Raw genomic sequence first — 21,711 nt, 5'->3', positions numbered from 1 at the left:
ACCCCAAATATCAAACCAGGGGCATGTTTCATGTGCATTTCTTGCTTGGCTTCTGCTCCTAAGCCACCGCTGGCCTCGGCCTGCTTTGCCGCCCATCTCCAGGGCCAGTTGGGAAAGGGAGTCACGCCCCTGCTGTGTGCAAGAACTCAGAGTCCCTAAATTTTCTTGGCCCTGAGCCCTAACCTGGTGAGGAGGAGCATCCAGATTTCAGATCCGTGCTGTTGGTTGTAACTGGCACGATGGTTGGGTCTCCCTTTTTCCTGGTCTACAGAGCAGTTGGATTTTTCATTCCCCAGCCCCCCAACCGCCCTTTCCGCACACCCCACCCCACCCCACTCAGCAATCACCCAGAAGGCTTAAATGCAGCCTCCGTGGAACAATGCTGCTCTCCGTCACGGCACGCCAGGTGGCTCTGACGCAGAGCTGCCGCCCCGTCCAGCTCTTGGCAATGCGGAGGAGGCCTGCGGCTGAAGAGCCCAGCTGTGGCATTCATGTACGCGGTCACCTTCCTCTGCCGGCAGGTCTTTGGGAGGGGATAAGGTAGCCTGCTGGCACAACTCTCCAGGCCGAGAAAGCCTGGGTGGGGCAGAGCACGCGTTCTCACAGCTGGGCCTCAGCCCCCTTCCCCCTCCGCCCCCGTCTCTGTCGCTGCAGCTGCCCCTGCTGGGGCCTCCGGCGCATGTGGGAGAGGCAGGTGAGCCCAAGATGCGAGAGGCGATGCAGCTGGACCCGGACGCAGAAGACCTCACTAGTGGGGATCTCGGAGAAAAAGGCCCGGCCTTGGCAGGCGGCCGCCTCAGCCTCCATCAGCTCCAGGCTTTCCAAGACAGCCAGGATGACCTGCCGCTGGGCTTGGCTCTGCAGGCCCCGGATGTCCAGGAGGGCCGACAGGTGCTTCTTTCTGTGGGGCAAGAAGAGTGATGGCTAGGAAGACAGAGCAGGAGGGGCACTGACCCATCGCTAGCCCGGGGAACTCAGCCACCAGGCGTGGCGATCGTGGCTAACTTGCACAGATCCCAGGGGTGGGGGTGTTCTCCGTGGCTCCAGGCCGTTGCTGACCCTCTGGGTGACCCCTCAGAAGAAGCAGAAGCTGGGCGGGAGAGCCGTCCTGAGGATACCCAGCCTCTGGGATTCTCTGGGGAGCTTCTCCAGTGGGGGCTGGCAGTCCTGCAAGCTTTCACGCCTGAGGGCTGTGTGGGGAGCCCCCAGCCTCTCCGCCAGCCACCGGCCCCAGTGAGAGAGCACAGCAGCCGCCCAGCTCTGCTCCCCTGCAAAAGAGTTTATTTAAAGCCCTGCTGGTTCGGATGTCTTGTTAACCTCAGGAAGCTGGCACAGGGCCACGCAATCAGGCAGGCCCCAAAGCGCCGAGGGTGGGGACGGCAGAGCAGAGCAGCAGCGCCTGCTGCCACGGGGGTTAATGGCTCCTGGGGGGGCTCCTTCCCAGCACCAGAGGCCCGTGGCACAGAGGGGGAGTCACAGCCTCCTGATTAGCTGCTCACCTCCATCCCATGCCAATGCATCACAGCTGGCTTGCCCTGGCCAGAGAGCGGGCTTCTCTCCCTGTCCCCAGCCGAGGAGGCCAGCAGCTCTGGGGGAGTCTGGCTTGGCAAGCCGCCCCACTTCCTTCCTCAGACGTTCCCGGGAAGGAGCGGAAAACCATCAGAAGCAGCCGCTGCCGGGGGTTGATCACGTGGCTCTCCTCCCCTCCCCCAATCTTTAGCAGGGGTGTGCCTCCCCTGCTTAGGGTCCCCGTGTGGGTAGGAAGGTGCCAACCCCAACCCCGCTTCACCCAGCTGCAGTTTGGCTGCAGAGCAGAGCAGGAGCCCAAAGGGCCACGTCTCTGTTGTCCAAGGGTGCGGGGGGCTATTTCTCTTTAGACTCCTTGGGCTGGGCCTTCTTTCGCTCCCAGGGAGCCCAGTGACGCCATCACCCAATGGCTGCGCTCTGCCCTCCCAAGACTGCAAGTTAGCCTTCGGCCCTTAGATAAAGCCCATCTGGTTCCATCCCTCAGCCGTGCCCTCCCCCAAGGAAGAGAAGAGCCACAGTGACAGAAGCAATGCCACGTGGCACTTCCTCTGGTGCTACCTGGCCTCCCCATCCCATGCCTCGAAGGCCCTCGGCTTCCTTGGTGTCCAAAGTCCGAAAGGCCTGCCCCCCCCAAGTCAGAAAGCCCTGGCAGGCAGCAGAGGACTTGTGCGGACCCCAAAGGGGGGAGACAGGCTGTGTGGGCCTTTCTGCTCCTGCAGGCCACCCAACCAGGGGAGCTTAGAAAGGGGCACTGGTACCCTCTGCTAGGCTGGCAGGCATGCTCTTCCCTTCCAAATGATGCTATACAACCAGGCTGGGCACGAGTGGGGGCGAATCACCACACAATTGATGGCAATTGGCATGTCTTGGGACCAGGGTGGCTGTCTTTGGTTGGAGGCACTGGGCCAGCGCCCGCCTCCTGAAAGATTCTCTCCCCGAAGACATGCCAAAGGGCCCCTAATGCCCCAGGGAAGATTCCGAGGCATCCTGGCAGGGCCAGTGTGATTCTTGTCCTGTTGCCAGCCCAAAATGGCTGTCTGGCAGGAAATGGCTACCAAACTCTGCTTCCTGTCTGAAGCTCAGCCACTTGTTTTTGTCTTACTGGATATCTTCATTCTCTCTCTCACTCCCCCCCCACCTTTTTTTTTCTTTCAAGAAACAACAAGTCCAGATAAAACAGGAAACGTCCATCAGCCACACTTAACGGGCAATCTGTCGCCTCCGAAACAATTCCTAAGGATGCAATCAGCAGGAAGATGGAAAGAAAAACAAAGGGGGGACGCACGATAAGGCTCCGCTTTGCCCTCCCCGCGTGACGCAGTCAGCTGGTAGCGAGCAGAGCCGTGTGGGCAGTAGGGAAGGGAAGGGTATTTATAACTCACCAGCCTCCCCTCGTCCTGGGAACTGGAAGTGACAGTCCTGGCTTCCAAGAACTGGTTGCGCCAGGCCATTCTGGGGGAGGGAGGAGGATACGGACTGCACCCGCAGGAAGCACAGGAGCGTAATCTACCTGCCTCAGTTTCCCCCGCAGAGGTCAAACGGAGTTAGGAGGTTGCACTGGGAACAGGAAGGATAGGCAGAAGGAGGTCCTCAAGGCGAGAGGGGAGCAGAGAGAGGCTGCCAAGGGACAGGGTGGCTGAAGGCTGGGACTGCGGCTGGCCAGCATCCTTGGGGCCACCAAGCCACGCTTGGGAGGTCCAGCCTCTTCTCAGACCTTGAGGAGCAGCCTGAGAGGAGACGGTCTGAGCTCTCCCAGGCCACAGCTCAACTGGACAGAGAGCTCCAAGGTTGCTTCGCGTGCCTTCCCCTCTTGACAGATTAGTTGTGGGGGAAAGAAGATGGGCGAAGCAGGAGAAAAATACAAGGGCTTACAAGGGGGAGAGCAGGACATCTGGATTGCCTGTGAAAGCCCATGAACGAGGGAGGTGGGGGCCTGCTTGGGACGCGTCAGAGGCTTCCTTTCATGGAGGGTCTTCTCCTCTTGGGGGGTTCTGCCTCCATCTATCCCCACAGCATTGTTCCTTCCTCGAAGAGACGTGGCCGCCACTGTGTTGAGGCTGGGTAGCAGGTCTCTGCAAAGGATGTGGGTCCTGGCAGCAGCGTGGCCCTGACCTGGTGCAATGTCTGCTCATTTGGGAGGTGGCCCCTCATGAGGGCAAGGCTCCTGCCCCTGTGTCCTTGCTGGCTCTCCTCTGGGGGCACATATCTCCCCCCCCCACGCCCTTTTCCAACTCTGAGCAGAGCGACAGCCTCACCACCACAGAATGGATGGATCTTGGGCTTGTTCTTTGGCCCAGAACAGCATCCCGGCTCTCGACAGGCAGAGCCACGGAACACAGGAGGGAGTGTGGCTGCCTGGCCTGGGCCAGACCTGGCTCACCATGGCCCAGAGGCTTGAGCAGAGTGGAGCCTCAAAAGGATACACCAGCTGTTTGGAAAGGAGTCAAGTAAATGCTCCAGGTTGGAATATGGTACGTTCTCTGTGGCTATGTTTAGAGGCATAGGAGGGAGAGGCAAAAGCATTGCCTAATCTGGTGCCAAGCTCAGTCAGAAGAGCCACCCCAGGAACGAGCAGCCAACAGCTCTGAGCCAAGCATGAGAAGGTGAAGGCCAGCCGCAACCTGTCTGCAGAAGTTTCAGCAGCCAAGCTCGGTTTGACAGCGATTGCCTGCATCTCCTTCTCAAACACTTTCCTGGATCTTCTGGCCACAATGGCAAAGAGGATGTGGACCTGAGCAGCTGGGAGGAACCTGTGGCCCCCTAGAGGAGGCTGGGTTGCAACTCCCAAAATTCCCATGTGTTAGTTCCAGTGACTGGGGAGGAAGGCCATTCACGGTACCATCTATAGAGAAACAGCCTGGCCTAGAGAGCATGTGGTCCAGGCCATCAAGAAACCCATGGAATCATCCAGCTGAACAAAGGGGAAAGAGGTTCAGAATGACCAAAGGGAAGGGTTGCCAGAATCGAGGTCTGACACACCTGGGGGACAGCAGACTGGGGAAGGCCAGCCTCTACGGCTTTAGAACGGGAGCAGGCCAGCTGCCAGGGAGGAGAAAGAGCTTGCTGTGGCTCTGCATCACTCCCACGTTAGAGGCCTTGGCACTGCTCCGCTGGCCGCTGCAGCTACTCAAAATAACCGTCCTGGCCAAGATGACCTTTGGTCGGATCCAGCCAGGCTTCTCTGAGGCTCCTGGTGGCGTCTTTATGGCTGGCAGAGTGCAGGAGCTTCTGCAAATGCATCTGGGGACACCAGGCCACCCCCGAGGAACCAGGCTCCCCTCCCCTTGGCCTGACTTCTGACTCACTGCACGTCAGGAAATGCTCTGGCCAGGAATGCCACTTCCATCTGGATGGCCGGCGTGTCTTCCAGCTCAAGGATCCCAGCCAGGTGTGGCACCACGGAGTCCAGCCAGGATGAGGAGGATTCCTGGAGGAAGGGAGGAGAGCCCAGGAGCCCCAAGTGAGGATGGGGTTAATTATAGATCGTCCCTCACCCGTCCTTGCTGGAGACCTGAGCTGCACTTGCAAACAAACACCCTCTGGAAATGGCCTCTTCAAAAAGCCTGTCCCATGGAACTCACTGCTGGGAGAGGAGGAGGTGGAAGGGCAGTCCCCAACGATCTGGGAAGTACAAAACAACCAGGCCTGCCCCAGCAGACAAATACTCCCCTGAGTCAGAGGTTAGACAAGGAGAGGGGCGGTTTCTCTGCCCCCTTTGCTGATGGCCCCAAGCCCAGAGCAAAGGGAGAGGGGTGCCACAGAGACATCTCCACCAGCCTAGCAAGCTCCCCCAGGGCACGGGCATCTTCCAGCCTTCTGTGGCTTGACTTTCAGGCACAGAAGTCCATGCTTTTTTATTTCCAGGTCTGTGTGGGGAAGGCCATGGGGCAGGGGAGTCCTGCCTGATGCCCTCCACCCCGAAGGATGGCCTGTGAGCCCCACTTTTCCCTTTGCCCCCATCTCACCAGCTGAATGAAGAATTCCTGCAGCTGCTTCGCCTCACTCCGGAGTCTGTTGGCCACCTTGGCTCTCATCTTTGACGAAGTGCAGATGATCCGAACGCGCATCAGAGGTCGGACATATTCAATCAGCACCCGCCGGTGCACGTCCTGCACCAGCATCTGGGGGTCAAAGTGGCAGAGCAAGATCAGGGCTGAGAGAGAACCAGGGCTTCTGGGACTTTGGTTAGGCTGCAGGTGGGCCTGAGGAAATTACCCAGGCAGGAAAAGGGAGTCTTGGGGCAGCCCAACAGCCCTGGTTTCTCCTTGGCATCAAGAATGTGAGAGGTTCTTTGCTTGCCCTCAGTGGCAATCTGGTGCACCAGAGCTAAGAGGGGAACTGGCTTCTGGCAGGGCACCAACTGCTGGGAGAAGTTGGCCACACACTTCCTTTCACACAGGCTGTTCGGTTGAAGGCCAGGAGAAACCAAACCAGGGTGGACGAAGGCCTGCAAGCATCTTATTGCATTGAGATAAAGATTTGCTAAAGAGCAGGCTCTTCAGCCTGTCTCTCTGGTGCCCCTTGGCACCCTCTTTCTCCATGTTCTTACCTGGTAGGGCTCCAGCTTCATCTTCCTCAGCTTCTGAGCATGCTCTGCAAGTAGAACCATGATGGTGGAGAAGGCCTCTGGGTTGTTCAGCCATTTCCTCTTCATCAGCTTGTAGAAATAGGGCTGTTTGGGGGAAGGGAGAATGTCTTAGATGCAACTTTTGGGCGGGTCCAGTGTGGGGGCACTGAGCCCAGTAGCACACCGACTGAGTTTACACACCCACTAAGCTCAAAGCAAAACCCACCCATTGCAGCTTAGCACAAGTGAATCCACCTACTGATGTTTGCAGACCAAGTTTATGGGTTAGTGCATTACTATGTCAGCCAGGCCGATATGGCTGTTCTCAAAACATGATTGAAACAAACCATGGTTTATGTGAAGTGTGATCCCCCTATCTGACTGGGCTCTCGGGGGGTTCACAAGATTTTTTCCAGCCTCACTCCGTCCACGCGTTGGACAAGTAGCATCCTCTCGTGCCTTCCTACAAGCGCAATCACCACAACCTGGTGCCACTCGCCTCACTGAGGTTGGAGGACGGGATGCAAAGGGAGTCAAGAGCCAGGGGCTCTCCTGGCACAGAAGCTTGGAAGGGCCCGGGAGACAAGCCTCCCTCCCTCCACCGCCAGATCTCTGCTCCTCAAGGGCCCTTGGGGGACACTCTCGTTACCTTGAGGCTTTGAAAGAGGTGGCCAGCCAGCACTCGATTGCACAGCCTTATCACTCGGTCGAGGGACGAGCCTGCGAGCTGCCGCACTGCCTCACTGTCTGGGTGGCCGAACCGTGCCAGGTGCTCCACGTAGTCTCTAGGGGTGGAGTCTCATCAGGGGAGCTACGTGCTCACGGGGGGAGGGGGGCAACATCCTTTCCATCCCCATTTATTCGTGGAGAGGAGGTGAAGCTAAGAAATTGGGGATGCCGGCACTCTGCACTGTCGCCAACATCCCCATCTTCCTTGGCCTCTCCCTGTGTGGATCCTTCAGATATATCGGAACTACAGTTCCCTCAATTCCCAGCCAACATAAGAATTCCAGGGATGTCTATAGTCAAACACGTCAGGGAGCCCACTCTTCCTGTTGCTGGTCAACTCCATCTTCCACCACAGCTGTTGGCCAAGGCACTTGGAGCTCACGGAGGGTCCAAAAACGCTCAACAAGAATATACTGGCAATAGGGGCAAGGTTTTATTGGTAAGCCGCCCAGAGTCGCTTTTATAATGAGATGGGCGGTGTATAAATGTAATAAGTAAGTAAACCCCACAGTTGCTCCAGCCATGGAAGGGCTCTTTCCCTTAGGGAAAAACCAGTGCCTAAGCCAATGTTTCTCAACCTTGGCACCTTGAAGATGTATGGACTTCAACTCCCAGAATTGGAGCGGTGGCAGATGGAAGATGGCTGGGAAGGCAGAAGGCTGACGGGAGGCTGGGTGAGGCTTCGGGGAGGATCGATCAAGGAGGGGGGGTTAGGGGAAGCCCGCACAAGCCCTGAAGGGTGAGGGGGGCTGAGGCAGGCCCTGGCCCTCCCATCCAGCCTTTCTCTCTGGCATTGAGCGAGGGATCTGGCCCAGGCTCCGGCTGGCTTCACACACAGCCTGGCAAGGCACTGGCTTCCAGCTGTTAACATTGGAGTCCTGGTTCATCACACTGTGTGTGCTGAACAAGAACGGCGTGGCCTGTCCTGTCCACGAACGACCCTAAAAGCTGAGCCGCTGAAATCCAAGTGGACTGGGCTGAAGGAAGGCTGAAGGTGGGGATGACCAGAGGCTGGGAGGGAGGTGGGAGGGCACAGCCGGAGGGGCTTCCTCCTTGGCATCGGGGCAGGGACAGCCACTCACCTGAAGGGTGGGCAGCAGTTGACCAGCATGATGGTTCGGCCCATGTAGCTCTCGGGGGCGAGGCCGCCGTCTATCTGGCCTTCGTGGAACTTTTCAACTTTCCTCTGGAAACTGCAGGGGGCAAAGAGGACCCCAGTATGGAAGACCTTCGGGGGGCCAAGTATCAGAAGCTCCCTCTTCAAGGAACCTGTTCTGCGTGACTGTCAGCTCCACCTCCCTGCCCTGACTTTCACCCCTCTGGCTCAGGGAAACCCTCCCTCCTCTCCATTTTTGCAGCAACCCTGGATCAAGACCCCACTAAATCTAAGAAATGGACCTGCTTCCAGCTGGGGCCAGTTCGCCCATGACCACCTGGGTCCTCTGGCCACCCTGGAATGCAGAAGGCCCCGCCCCCTCGGGGGCAGCCACTCTGGGAGGCCTTGTGGGACACGCAGCCACAGCCCCCTCTGTAACCTGTTCATCCTGCCTGTGCTCGGGGGCCCTGCAAGACCACCCCCTGCGCAGTGCGCTTCGTAGGGGCCCTGCCTCCCTGGGGATGCAGCCTCGATCCAGACACACCACCGGGCATGCTCAGAAGCCAGAGCTCTCAAAAATAGGCATGCCAGGAAGTGGACAGCTAAAAATAGCCCCTGGCCAGGCTCTGACAGTCCACCCCAGAATCCCTGACCGCTGGGCCCTTTGTTCTGTGGCTCCACCTTGCTGGCCTCTCCTTATAAATGGGCCACAGCGGCTGTCTATACCCTGAGGTGAACCCTATTCCCGGCAGCCATTTTGAGATGGAAATGGCATGCCACATTCCTCTTCAGCTGATCATGTGCCCTCCCGCCGCACCTCCCATGCTTTTTCTCCCACGGGAAGTGCACGCAAGCAGGGGGTGTTTCCAACGGGAGCGTCAGGTGCTGGTGGATCCTGGGTCCTCTGGGGGCCCGGATGTGGTGGCGACAGCCAGGAGTGCTCTTGGTGGTGGCGCTTCTTGTTTTCCACTCGGCCCCGGGTAGAACAGCCCGTTCGGAGCTCCCAGAGGCCTTGCCTGGTGGGGGAAAAGACACCCGACCATCTGCTTTCCCCTCTGCTTTGCCCATCCGTGCCCATGGAGGAGTACCAAGAGAGCCTTGGTACAAATATGCGGCAACTGTTAGCAAACCGCAGGTCCAGCCCAGGGAGGCAGGAGGGCTGCGAGAGAAACTCAAGACCCCCGCTTGGCTCTCTATGGCACCAGAGGGAGGGGAGGGAAGCGCTGCCAGGCCTGCCCGATTCTGCTCTGCCGGCCAAGATCCGAGGGGGGGGGTGCCAGTGTGTCTCTGGGGCCAGTGTCCTGGCCTGGCCCGCCTCGAAGGGCCAACAGCCCCTGCCACTTCTAGGTCCTCAGCCGGCCTCCCTGTGCAGGGCACACTCTCCCTTGGGGCCCATTGTGATCCCAGCCTAGCCCACCTCACAGGGTTGCTCCTAGAATGGGAGGGGGAGAGGAAGCCCGTTCCTGCCTCGAGTGGCTTAGAATAAAGCAGGATGCGTGGCATTAAATCAGGCGCCCGCATTAGCTAATGACGGTGCGCATTTCAGGGATCTGCCTTCTTCCTTTGTGGAGGCCTCTAGAGTCTAAACCTAAGGGCTAGCATTGCACCAGTTTTCCTGGGCTCTCGGATCCCCACCGCATCCTGGGGAAGAGAAGCCATGGTTTTAGCACCGGTGCTGAAATACTGGAGAGGAAGCACCTCCCAGCTCAGATGGGGAAGCTGACCCAGGCTGTCTGAGGTGGCAGTAACTTCTGAGGAAAGTCAACAGGTGCCCTGGATGCAGCACCCTTATGCCAGATTGCCCACACAATCTGAGGAGTGCTGAACTACAGCTCCCATCCCATCGAGGGTCTGGCTAGAGCTGCCATAGTCCAGCAGTTGGGGGGCTCTCTTGCACCCCTTGCCTACTGCCCTCCTGGGCAATACCTCTGTAGGAGCTCTGCCAGGCTGGTGAGGCAGCAGTGGGCCACCCTCCTCCCAAAGTCTTCAGTGATTTGGGGGGCTTTGTCGGCATGCGCCTTCAGCACCTGCAAGGCAAGAGGAGAACTCAGCAGTGGGCAAAGCCTCAAAGCCCCCTGGAGATTCAGCCTGGGCAGCCCTGCCAGGGGGTGACCTCCCAGCCAGGGAGGGAGGAGCTTCCTGTGGGGAGGAGGGAGGGGGATGGGAGGGCGGGGCTCAGGTGAGTTGCCCCCTTTGCTGCCAGGGCCAACAGACCATCCTCAGAGGGAGGCCTTTTATGCCCTGGCCTCTGCTGCCATCTGTCTACATTTATAGATGCGCCGGGCTGGTGGTCTCCAATGGGTTTGGACTGCAGTCTCCATCATCCCCAGCCAGCAGGGTCAGGCAAATGCCAATGGCCCAGTGTTACAGGGAAGGGACTGACCACCAGGGCGGGGGGCAGATGGCGGCTCCCAGCACCCTGGGGTTCATCAGGGAGAGGATGAACCCACAGAGCTGGGGCCGTTCCCGTGGGACGGACGTCTCCTCAAACTGCCCCCAGTGAATCTCCAGGACAGGAAGAAGCCCAGCCGGGTTGCCTCGTTCCTCCAAACTAGGGCTGCGTTCACACAGAGACTAAGCCTGGGTTTTCCATCCTTGCTTGGGAAGCCAGCCACAAGGCCTGCTCCACATTCTGTGCTAAGCCATGGGGCAGGGGGTGATTTCCCCCATCTTTCTAAGCCAAAGGCAAACAAACGACGCTTGGCATTACATCTCGCCCAAGCCTCGATCTGGCAACCCCAGGTAGGCTAAATCCACGTCCGGTTTTTCAGCCAGGGCCGATGGATGGGAGCTCCTCCCGCTGAGGGACAGCGGCAGGTTCAGTCCACGGCAGGAAAGCGGAGGGAAGTCTCCCGTGCTTTGCCGGTGTGTGGCCGCTTCCTGCGTGGCCAGGCATTTCGGTAGGAAACAGGCTGCCCAAAGCAGAAGCGGGGGTTGAAATTCCAAGGCGGGGTGGAGCGCCTGACCTACCAAGATGACTTTGCCGGACAAGCCAAACTGAGAGCTGTCGTCCTTGTCTTCTTGCGCCCACCTCTCTTCCTCTTTCTGCAGCTCTTGATTCATGTCGCTGACGATCTTCACCTACAACAATCAACAGAGGGAATCCACAAACGTGCACAGCAGCGAGAGGGAAGCGTGACGACGACAGATGGGTGGGCTGGAGGTGCTGAAGGGCAAGGAGGGACTCCATCTCGAGGGGGCCGCCATTGCTTGCAGCTCCCAGGATTTCAGTCCAGAGATACGTGGAACACGAGGAGACTCCTGAGGCCGTCTTGTTATCTTTTCCCAGAGACTGCCCAGAAGACGACTTTTTAATGGCTAATACCATTTTTAGGATTAGGGTTGCCAGCTGGTATTATCTTTGGGGCAGCCTTGTGAGGTAGGCCAGACTGAGAGGGACTTCATGTCTGCCCCTGGCCTAGAATCCCACCTTCTACCCTGCAGTGAATTACATGTTGTATGAAAGCATCTTGTTCAGTAGTTATTACAGTCACCATATGATCTATAGCTGGCCCTGGATGAGCAGTTCTTGTCTGGAGCAGCCTGGCTGAAGAAGCTCTCAGTTTTATTGCACAAAAGGTGGCCAGATAGGAGAGCAACACACTGTCCGCAAGTCTGGGTCCTCCAGACGTGTCGGACTTCAGCTCCCAGAATGCCTAATTAACACACCCAACGGTCCTGGGCCATGTAGTGATTCTGGAGCACCAGCTGGGGAACAGACAACTGTCACAATAAATGCAAGCGGGGAGATGTCGTGTCACACTTTGGACAGCGTGTTTTAATTTGCATCTGGCTGCTCTGGAGCCTCAGGGGTCAAACTATCCCCTCTGCCTCACCCCCTGGCCTGCCATTACCTTCACAGCCGCAATGCACTGTTCCTCCAGACTCTGTTGCATCTCCAGGGACAGGAGGGGGCCAAGCTCCTGGGGCTTGACCAGAGGGGAGATTTCTGGCCGGCTGAGGACCTCCCTGTAAAGCAGAGAGAGAGAAAGAGGCAGTTTTCTGCACAATCCAGGTCTCTCCACAGCTTCTGAATCATGCCACCTTCCTAACCCTGGACCTGAAGCTGCTGGACATGGTGCAAGAGCAGTGACAGCATTGCCAAAGGCCTTTGCTTGGCAGCTGAGCTCTGCTGTTGAAAAGAGACCCAGGGAGGATCCAGACCTCCGTATCGCTCCTTTTGTTGTTTATTCGTTTAGTCGCTTCCGACTCTTCGTGACTTCATGGACCAGCCCACACCAGAGCTTTCTGTCGGTCGTCAACACCCCCAGCTCCCCCAGGGACGAATCCATCACCTCTAGAATGTCAACTACCCATCTTGCCCTTGGTCGGCCCCTCTTCCTTTTGCCCTCCACTCTCCCCAGCATCAGCATCTCCTCCAGGGTGTCCTGTCTTCTCATTATGTGGCCAAAGTATTTCAGTTTTGCCTTTAATATCATTCCCTCAAGTGAGCAATCTGGCTATTTCCTGGAGGATGGACTGGTTTGATCTTCTGGCAGTCCAAGGCACTCTCAGAATTTTCCTCCAACAGTTTCACTCCTTGGCAGACTTAAAATACTGCACCCAAGGACAGGAATATGCCCATGATGTTTTGTGGGACTATAAACTTCCAAATGGGCTTAATTGTAATTCAGCTTGTAAGAAATCACTGCAGCGTGACACCCTGTGCCTTGTTTCGGCCATGTCCTCTTCTGGGACACTCCCCCCTCCAACACAGACAATATGCCAGCCACTGCCAGCATTTCCATTTGGACTCCATCAGGATCCATGCTCGGAGAGCAAGCCTGCCACCAGCAAACAGCCAAGGGGCTCTCTCCAGCTCTCAGCCTCTTACCTTTGGTAGATGTTGCTGTTCCAGTCCAAAACAAAGTAGAGCTCAGCGACGCTCAGCTGCCTTTGGACCACCTCTGCCAGGCAGCGGGCCAGGCCCCGGTGGTAGCTTCCAAGGTAGACACTGAAGGCCTCGTACTCCTTGGGGTAGGCGTGCAGCAGGTGGAACCGCACAGTGCTCAGGTCCTCCACCGCGCACTTGGCCAGATGGTCCATCTGGGGGGCGATGGCGCCCGCCTTGCCTTCCATGCACTGCCAGAGCTTCTGGCCAACCAACCTGCCTACTGCCTCGGCCCACTGCTTCTTCATCTGCCGGGGCCGGGCCACGGGGCCCCCCACCACATCGCCATGGGCCTCCAGCCACTTGCGGTCAGCATCTTCCTCTTGCTCGATCACCCGCACCATCTGCTCCAGGGGCAGGTAGGCACCCTTGGCAGCCAGCGACTCAGCGAGGACTGCCCACAGCTCCTTCTGCAGTGCCTCATAAAGCAAAGCCACATCCTTGGCCTTCCGGCTGCCGTCCTTCTGGCTCTCTGTGCCACTCTCCTGGGCGCACTCGGCCTCCAGCTCAATGATGTGCTCGTCAGCCACCAGGAGGTCCCTCTGATGAATCAAGTTCAGGATTTCCAGGACTGGGCAGGACACAAGGGGAAAGGAAGCATGAGGCTGGGAGGGATTGGGCACCACCTCTCCCCCCCCACCCCGCAGGCACAGAAGGCCCGAGAGAGACTTTGGCCGCTCTGTCTCTGGCCAAACCTCCCTCACAGGATTGTCATGAGAGGGGGAAATAAGACGAGGGGGCACTGTATGTGTTGCTATGCTCCTAAATGAAAAAAGGCTGTGACTCCCCTCCAGCAAAGAATCCGCTGAGCAGAAGCAGCTCCACGTTTGGGTTGAAGTGGGGAAGCGAGACCAGGGCCCCTGAATGGCGTGCCAGGCAGCCACAGAGTCCAGGGGAGAGGTGGCAAAGACCTTCCTGGCTGAGGCAAGAATGGCTTGCACAAGGGACCAAAAGCCCAGGATCGGAACTTGAGACTGACCCAGGCAGGCAGAGAGACAAGGGAGGGCTCCCTTTCGGAATCCTCTGCAGTCAAACAGCTGATCTGGCCATCTCACATCTGCTTGGGGGTGCGGAGCTGGGAGGGGGGTTCATAGTCTGACATGGGCCAGACCCCTTGCCATGGGCGCAGCAAGGGTGGTTTCCACTATGGACAGCCCCTGGGCTGAAAGGGCTTCCAAGCCCCTCCTGGGCAACCCCCTCAACCCTCTAGCTTAGGGCTTCTCTGAGTCTGCCTCATCCTGTCTCCCGGGCACTCCACTCCTGGGGGTCCCCAGTTCGGGAAGGCCCTGGTTTGGACATACTGACCCTCCACCAGCATCCCTAGGAGCTTCCAGGCAGCAGCTACCTGGAGTTCCAGGAGGACCTGGACATGGAGCTTCAGTGCAGGGCAGTCCGCGGCCCCGCCCCACCTCCCTCAGGGCCCACCAGCACCTCTGCACATCCCTTTAGTTAAAGCATGGGGGACTGTCCACAAGCCTCTTCTGCTTCCCCACAGGTCAGAAATGATGGGTGGCTGCAGCCAGGTCCTTCTTATCCAGAAATCTGCCCACCTGCCCCTGGAAAGGCCAAAGAACTTTTGGGCGTCAGAAAACTTCTGGGGGGGCTGCAGGCAGTAAAGCCCCGTCAGCGTTTGGGGAGCTCTCCAGTTGCCTCACCCACGATGGCAGCCAGTTTGTGAGGCCTGGGGAGAGGCTTTCCAGACTCCAGGTGAGCTCTCTGGCCTCTAAAAAGTGGCTGCTCTCCTCTGGCACAGCGGTTCTTGGGGGTCTCAGGGGGTCCGCAAAGTCAAATAAATATTCTAAAATTTCTCGGTTTTACTTTCTAAAACAGTAAACAGTGATAGATATAACCATCATAAACCAAAGCTTGGTGGAGTCCTCAATCATTTTTAAGAGCGTACATGGGTCTTGAGACCCAGATCCTGGAGAACCCGCTGCTAGCAGAACTCTGGTGTGACCTCCTAAACGTAAATAATGGAAATGCAAAGGGAATAATAGCCATACGGTCAAGCTGTTGGCTGTCCGAGGACAACGCAACCTGGCTCCACTCTCCAAGGCTTGCCTACTTGAGGCGTCCATCCTGGGAGGTGAGACCCATTTCTAGGGACAGCCCACACTCACATCGCACCCCGACCTTTCCCGTGTGCCAGAGGTCGACATTTAAAGAGGTGACAATACGAGAGGTGGAATAACCTGGGGCCACCTGGAAGAGGCTCCAGATGCCCTGGAACCAGAAGGGGCCCAGGCGGCCATGGGCACTCAGACTCTTGCTCCCCCACCCTGCACGTGCTCTGCTTGCAGGAAGTCCTGGGCTGAAGTCCGGCCTTGCAAGGATGTCAAGAAGCCCATCGTGGGAAGGAACCTTCCTTGCCTGCGGTCTTGGAGGGCCGAGGGTCTGGCTGGGCTAAAAGCAGCCTCTTCCGTTTCCCTGCCCTCCACCAAGGGGAAATGCCCCAGACGAAGTGACGCATTCTCCTGCCACGACAATGACCTGACCTTATCAGCTTAACTGCAGCAATCAGTTGGTGGGGGGGTGGGCAGGGGGCAGGGCTCTTGCTTTGAACAGTTTGATTCCTCAGGGTTGAAACCTAGAAATGCGGCTGCCCTGATCAAAAAGGGGTGAAGCTGCTTTCTGCCCCCTTCCAGGTCTCAAGCCCCTCTTACATCACTGATAAAATGGGCGAGAATTGGGCGGGCGGTGGCCCAAGGTATTGTGTCCTTCCCGGTCAATTTGCCTTGCTGCCTAAGAAAAGACCAGGGAAGACTTGGGGAAAGAGAAGACAGCCCCACACAGACACCCCACACCCACACACCCCTTATTTCTGATTTTTAGAAAGCAGAGTGCCCTCTCTGCCAATGGCTGTGGAGCTCAGTTCCTGGCATCTTCTGGAAGGTGAGACCTGGAAGAACTCCTTCGCCCCGATGATGGTCCCTATTCGGGTGATGAAACGTCTGCACACAAACAACCACGCTCAGAGAGCACCAAGAACCATCATCAGCCAGCATGAAGCGACTCTCACTCAGCCTTCCCCAACCTGGCGCTCTCCAAACAAGAGTGGACTACAATCTTCCTAATCCCCAGCCAAAAGAACCAATGGCTGTGCCAACTGAGGGCAAGGAATGTGGGAAGTAAACAGCCCAGAAGGTCACAGCAGCATCTGAGAAAAGTTCCTCACGGTAAAAATATTGCACCATAAATACACGTCTAGTTTCACAGCTTCCTGGTGAACTCTCCGATTTGAAAGCGTGGACCTGCAACCCCGGGAGAGGAAAGGAGGCAGAAATGGTTTGGAAAAAGAAAGGTGAGGTCTACCAAAGTCTCCCTCTGGAGCCCTAAGGGCAGCAATGCCTCTCCCCTTTGCCCAGGCACATAGCACAATGCGCTGCAGAGGCGTCACACAGAAATAAGAGAAAAGGGCCCTGAGTCATGGCAGCGCAGCCAAAGCTAGTACCTGAAAGCCCCTGGCTGGCATCCCACATCCCGCTGCACCGAAAGGGGCACCGGGGCCTTTGCTTTAGCCAAAGAGCTCGGCCCCTGCTGCCTGGGCTCAGCCATTTCCCATGGATGGGTTAGTCATGATTTGGTGGGTAAGCTGGAATGGCAAGTGCTAGCCAAGGCTTTAAATACCACAATGGCTGGCCGGCTCACGTGTTGGGCTGGGACAAAGTGAGACAACCATGTTCCAGCTTCCTGGAATTTGTCCTCCAGGCCTTTCAAAGCCACAGGGCTTGGGTGTGGCTCCTGGGAGGTGATGGGACAAGCCACAGGCTCTTGGTGGGGGCCTCATCGCTCCTCGCCTTGCCAAGAGGGGTCCCTCCAGCTGCTTCCGCTCAGAGGATCCCTTGAGGTGGCAGAAGGCTGCCAGGCGCCCAGGTTCTGGTGGAAAAGCAGCCTGGCCCCCAGTGGCTGAAGTCCCCTGGGGTGTGACCTCCCTGGGGACCCAGCTGCTGTCTGGTTGGTAGCTTCTATGTCAGACTCATCAGGACAGCACTGCAACTTTTAACTGCAGCTGTGGGAGAGGAGAATGCAAGTCACACCCTGCACCCTGCCTGATAGCTTCTCCCTTGGCCCCCACGTCTGCTGGTGACATAGAGATAACCTTGAGATTCTCTTAAAGCGGGGAGGGCCGAGCAAGTCTTCTTCCCCAGCACTGGGCATGGTGGGCGTCCTTCCCCTCCCTTCCTCCTACCATCCTCGCCCGGCGCCAGTTCCTTTGCTGAGCCCAGCTAGACAAGGGCTCTGGGCATTGTTGGAAAAGGAACAGGGGTCACTGCGGAGGGAGGAGGTGCTGCAGCCTTGGCTCTCAGGTGAGGAGGGCCTCGCCGACTGACTGGTCCAGGCCCTGAAACTTTGGGCGGGGAAGGAAGGGTCTTTCCAGGCTTCTGGAAGGAAGCTGAATTGCTTCTGCACATGTTGGCTCTGCCTCCCCAAGACTCCCTCTTTGGCGCATTCTCCGGGAAGGTCACAGGCCATTGCTCATTAGACGCTCCTGCAATCACGAGCTGAATCATGAAACTGGAACAATGAGCCCGAGTTTTAAAAAATATATGGACAAAGGAAAGAGAAACTCATTAGCTCCCAACGCTCATAGCCTGAGTAAACAGGCTGGCCAAGGTCAGTGATGCCCAGGACGGTTCCTTCAGTCCTGTGAGGGGAACTGCACAACGCAAGAGTTTGCAACGTGCCACTTCCGACAGCCAAACGTCACTCCTGGGAAGTGAGAGACCACATTGTCAGAGAGCAAGCACGCGGGACCCAGGGTTTCTCGAGCCTCAGCATCACAGTTTCTATCCTGAATCTAAACAACCTGCGCGCAGGACCCTCCGGAATTGGAAGACTCACTGCCCAAGTCTCTGTGTGTGCCCAGGGTGTTGTAACGCAATATTGGCTTAAACCAAGATTTGAACCAGCCACTCCTGTTTGCAGAACTATTATTCATGGTTAACCCTCCCTTAGAAGGAAATGGGGTTTTCCCAGGATTTTTAAGTTATAGTTAGGAGATCTTATTAGCATGTAGTTGTTGTGAGCTGTCCGGAATCTGGTGAAGTGGCTGGCACACAAATGATGTAATAGAAACAAACAAATACAAGTTGAAACAAATCATGGCTTAGCGTAAAGTGTGGGCTCTGTTGATCTTGGTTTACTTTGGCTGCTTTCTCTGCAATAATCTGTCCTCGGCTGTCTACAAAGCCGAGATGGCCTTTCTTCTTATTACTGAAGTCACAGTACAAAGATACACGAAGGCGGTGCAGCGCTTTGGGATGCACCTGGGTGTGCACACCGCGTGGGTGGGCAATTCCTTAAACCAAACCAGGATCGCTAAGAGGCACCTGCCTGATCCTGGGCAAGGACACAGCTGCTTTAAGTGGCGGCTGACTGATGCCGAGTGAGTGAGTCCCCTGCCTGCTCCTCAACCTTTCCCCTTCCAGTCGGACGCCCTGCACAGCCAGGCCACGCAGCTCCTTCAGGTCTGCGGTGCTGCCACACTGACTGTTGCACGGGGCACCCGCACTGCAAAGAACTTCACCCCCTGCAGAACTCTGGGCCAGAGGTCTTTTCCTCTGCGTGTAAGACTTGAATGGAACGCAAGCAGGGCTTAGGAGGGACAGGTTGGAGGGAGCTGGGCCAGCTGGAGCACACCCGGTCCGTGCGCAAAAATCCCACCCTGAGATTATTTACGGACAGACTTTACAGCCTGCTTTTCGGCTCAGAGGAGTACTCAGTGTGGTTAATAACATTAAGCAATTAAATGAAAAATGTGATGGTAATGATACAGACAGGCAATAATGGAACAGAGGGCTGGAATAACCCTTGTGCAAAAGTGGGTGCCCACGAGGCTCCTGAGGCGCTGTGGCTAAATGGGCTGGATTTTCAGAAGGTTTCTAGATAGGCAGTTTTGCAACAGAGGTGAGAGTGCCTGGCTGCACCATGGCTGATCCGCCATTTTTCTGCCCGATGCCTCCAGCTGCCTTGTATTTAGCTGCCTGCTTGGCGATCAACAAGGAATCATATGTACCCAGCCTTCTGAGACGTTACCCCAAATAAGCAGGGACAGCAGCACCCTGAAAGGAGGGGGACAGTCTGCCTAGGCCGTTTTGGCCCCCCAGCCTTCACCTCGCAATTGAAGCCCCCCAGCTAGTCCCCTGGATTCAGCATCCTCGCCGGGTTCCCACATGGGCTTGGTCTGCCATGGCCGGTCAGTCGCCTGGGCTGCTCTGATGGAAGGAGGGGCGCTGGGAGGGGGAGGGAGCCGGGGTCCCCATTCCGGCTGGGTTAGACTCACCCGAGAGGGGCTCCTTGGGTTTGAGGTCGCGCTCCTCAGCCACCAGGGTCGCCTCCGAGCCCTCCGTCTGGTTGAGCTTCTCCACCAGGGACGCCCGGCGCACCTTCCCGCCCAGCCCGATCTTCAGGAAGGACATGAGCTTTGTGGCATCCCCGCTGCCATTCTCCTCTGCCAGGCCGCAGTCTGAGCTGTAGAGGCCCTCCCTGCGCCGTCCATTGAAGCGCTGCAGCAAGCTGAAATCCTCTGAGCAGCGACGGGGCTTCCTCTTCTCCGGCGTGCGCTGCCCCAGGTTGCCCTCCATCAAGGGGAGCATCATGCGCTCCAGGAAGGACCGCCTGTCGGAGCCGTGCTCGCCGCCGGGGGACCGCTTCTCCCCAGTCTTCTTGCCCTTGCCCAGGCGGAAGGGGCTCAGCCCCACCAGCTTTTCCAGGGTGGCCCGGCGCCTGTAGCGCTCCTCGGGGCTCCCGCTGAACAGGCCCCGCTCAAAGTCCACCCCGTCCCCTGGGAGGGCTCTCTCTCGGCCAGGGGAGGTCTCCCCGAGGAAGGAGTCCCTCCCGTTCTCTTCCAGGTCTTCCTCAAAGGGATTGGCACCCAGACTCTCCCTCACCAGAATCAGTGGCCCACTGCTGCCACCACCACTGCCCCCAGGACCTCTGCTGGCCATCTTGAGCCGACTGGGGTTCTTGAGGACCGGCATGGCAGCTGCACTCCCAGCCCTGCGGATGGGAAAGAGATGCTCAGCTGTTGCTAGAAATCGCACAGACGCGCCCACGGGGGTACATCTGGCACAAGGGATCTGGGAAGGGAGCAGGCCCTCCCAGGCCTCCCAATTCTGGGGCCAAATATCGAGCCAGGCTGTAGTTTGCTTTGAAACAGCCACCACTGGCTGTGTTTACACAACATACGAAGCCCTAAGGCAGGGTTTATAATTTACAGTGGTGGACTCTGCCCAAAGCAAGAGTACGTTTCGATATTCTTGCTTATTCTTCGGATAAGCAAGAATATGTCTGGCTCTGCCCAAACCATGGATATGTTTGCTCCCCCATTCAAATCGTGAGCCTTCATTCTGCCTTTGGGTTAAAAGAAGACAGAAGTGTCAGCTCTACCGGAAATGCCTCCAGGCAGCAACCTTCCAGGAAGCCGACGGTAAAATTCCTCTGTGACACAGATTGGGAGCATCCTGAGGTGTGGGGTGAGTGGAAGACCAGTGGACCGAGGGGAAAATGCAGGCAGGCAGGCAGGAGAGGCTGGCTAGAGCCCAAATAAGAGGCCCAGCCCAGACCCCGCAGTGCCCCCTGCAGAGGGGAGAGAGAGAACAGGTGGTGCCAGGAGAGAGACCACCGTGCTGCTCCAGAGCAGGAGCGTCCGACCAGAGCCGCGATTCCCCAGCCAAAGCGGTTCTCTACCAGGGACTGCCATGCAGCCCGGAGCTTGATGGGGTTCTCCCCACCCACCCTCAGCACAGGCATTTTACCACCACTGCTTTGGAGGCTGGGTTTGGCACGCCAGGGGGGCACAGCGGAACTGCAGAAGCCCACCTCCCATGGACTCTTGGCCTACGGAACTAGCCAGTGCCAGCAGAATGCAGGGAAGGGTGCCAGGCAGGCACATCTCGTGGCCTTGCTCCCCCCTTCTGTGCAACTGCACACCTTGGGCTACCTGATCCCTTTTTGGCTCTCTACGACCACTTCTAAAATGAGAAAGTGGGGGTGGCAGTCAATGTTTTCTGGCAGACGCCCCTGACAGCCAAACCCATCCCTTCTGGCCCCGGACTGTCTGCACAACCCTCTCCCAGGCAAGCACAGCGGGCCCCACGGATGGAGGTCTGGCTGCTGATCCTGCAAGTACAAGGAGCAACACAAAACAGGAGCCAGGCTGAGGGAGGGGGCAAAGGTCGCCCTGAAGCGTCAGACTCTCAGCTCAAACAGAGATTCACAAAGAAAAGGAAGAGTAGAAAAATAAAGGAAGAATTCCAGGATCAAAGTCCAGCAAGAACGGTCAGCATGTCTTGTTTGCCAGCCCCAGCCGAGGAGCCCTCGGAACGTCCACTCACTGCTTCCTCCCGAGGCTGGATTCGGAAGCTGGGGAGGGTGGGCCTTCCCTTGCCGAGGGTTTCAGAGGATTTGGGCAGCCTGAGGGCAGGAGGTGGCAAGGAGACTCCTGAAGAGGGCTCCTCTGGGGGCGGCCCTGCAGCCTCCACTTCCACTTTCCATTCCTTCCGCTGCTTCCTGTCCCAGCCCCACCTTTGCTAATCTGTCAGCAGGTGCCCAGAGAGCCTGCAAGCTGCGGTCTCCGAAGGGGAGGAGGAGCCTGGCATTACCTGACAGCTCTCGGCGCGTCCCTTCACCCTACGGCCAAGTTTTTCCCCCTCACCAGCTGCAGCCACCTGAGAAAGGAGGGCCTTCCGTCAAGCCCCAGCCATCTGTCTGAGCAACCTCCTCCAAGCTGGGGCTTTCTAGGACAGCGTTTCTCAACCTTGGCAACTTCGACTCCCAGAATTCCCCAGCCAAGGTTGAGACACACTGCTCTAGAAGCTCCAGAGCTGCAGCAGCTGATGCCTGTCATTGTCGGCTGGGGCTGCTGAGAGTCGAAGTCTGCACGCCTCCAGGCAGCACCAG

General features: G+C 57.6%; 1 protein-coding gene across 1 annotated transcript; it reads right to left on the bottom strand.

The window, feature by feature from the left end:
- Nucleotides 1–504: 504 nt before the first annotated feature.
- EXOC3L2 (exocyst complex component 3 like 2) lies at nucleotides 505–21,496 on the bottom strand. Its single transcript, XM_063312435.1, has 12 exons — nucleotides 21,414–21,496; nucleotides 19,094–19,809; nucleotides 12,754–13,381; nucleotides 11,774–11,888; nucleotides 10,890–11,000; nucleotides 9,846–9,946; nucleotides 7,906–8,016; nucleotides 6,744–6,879; nucleotides 6,077–6,199; nucleotides 5,493–5,648; nucleotides 4,833–4,954; nucleotides 505–901 (listed from the first exon to the last, which is right to left on the bottom strand). Exons 2-12 carry the CDS (start codon nucleotides 19,788–19,790, stop codon nucleotides 601–603), a joined length of 2,601 nt encoding a protein of 866 aa, XP_063168505.1. The 5' UTR covers nucleotides 19,791–19,809; nucleotides 21,414–21,496; the 3' UTR covers nucleotides 505–600.
- Between the last annotated feature and the right edge of the window lie 215 nt (nucleotides 21,497–21,711).

The sequence above is a fragment of the Candoia aspera genome, chromosome 10 (genome assembly GCF_035149785.1).
Source record: "Candoia aspera isolate rCanAsp1 chromosome 10, rCanAsp1.hap2, whole genome shotgun sequence".
Classification (NCBI taxonomy): Eukaryota; Metazoa; Chordata; class Lepidosauria; order Squamata; family Boidae; genus Candoia; species Candoia aspera.
This window is presented reverse-complemented; position numbering and strand designations above follow the sequence as displayed.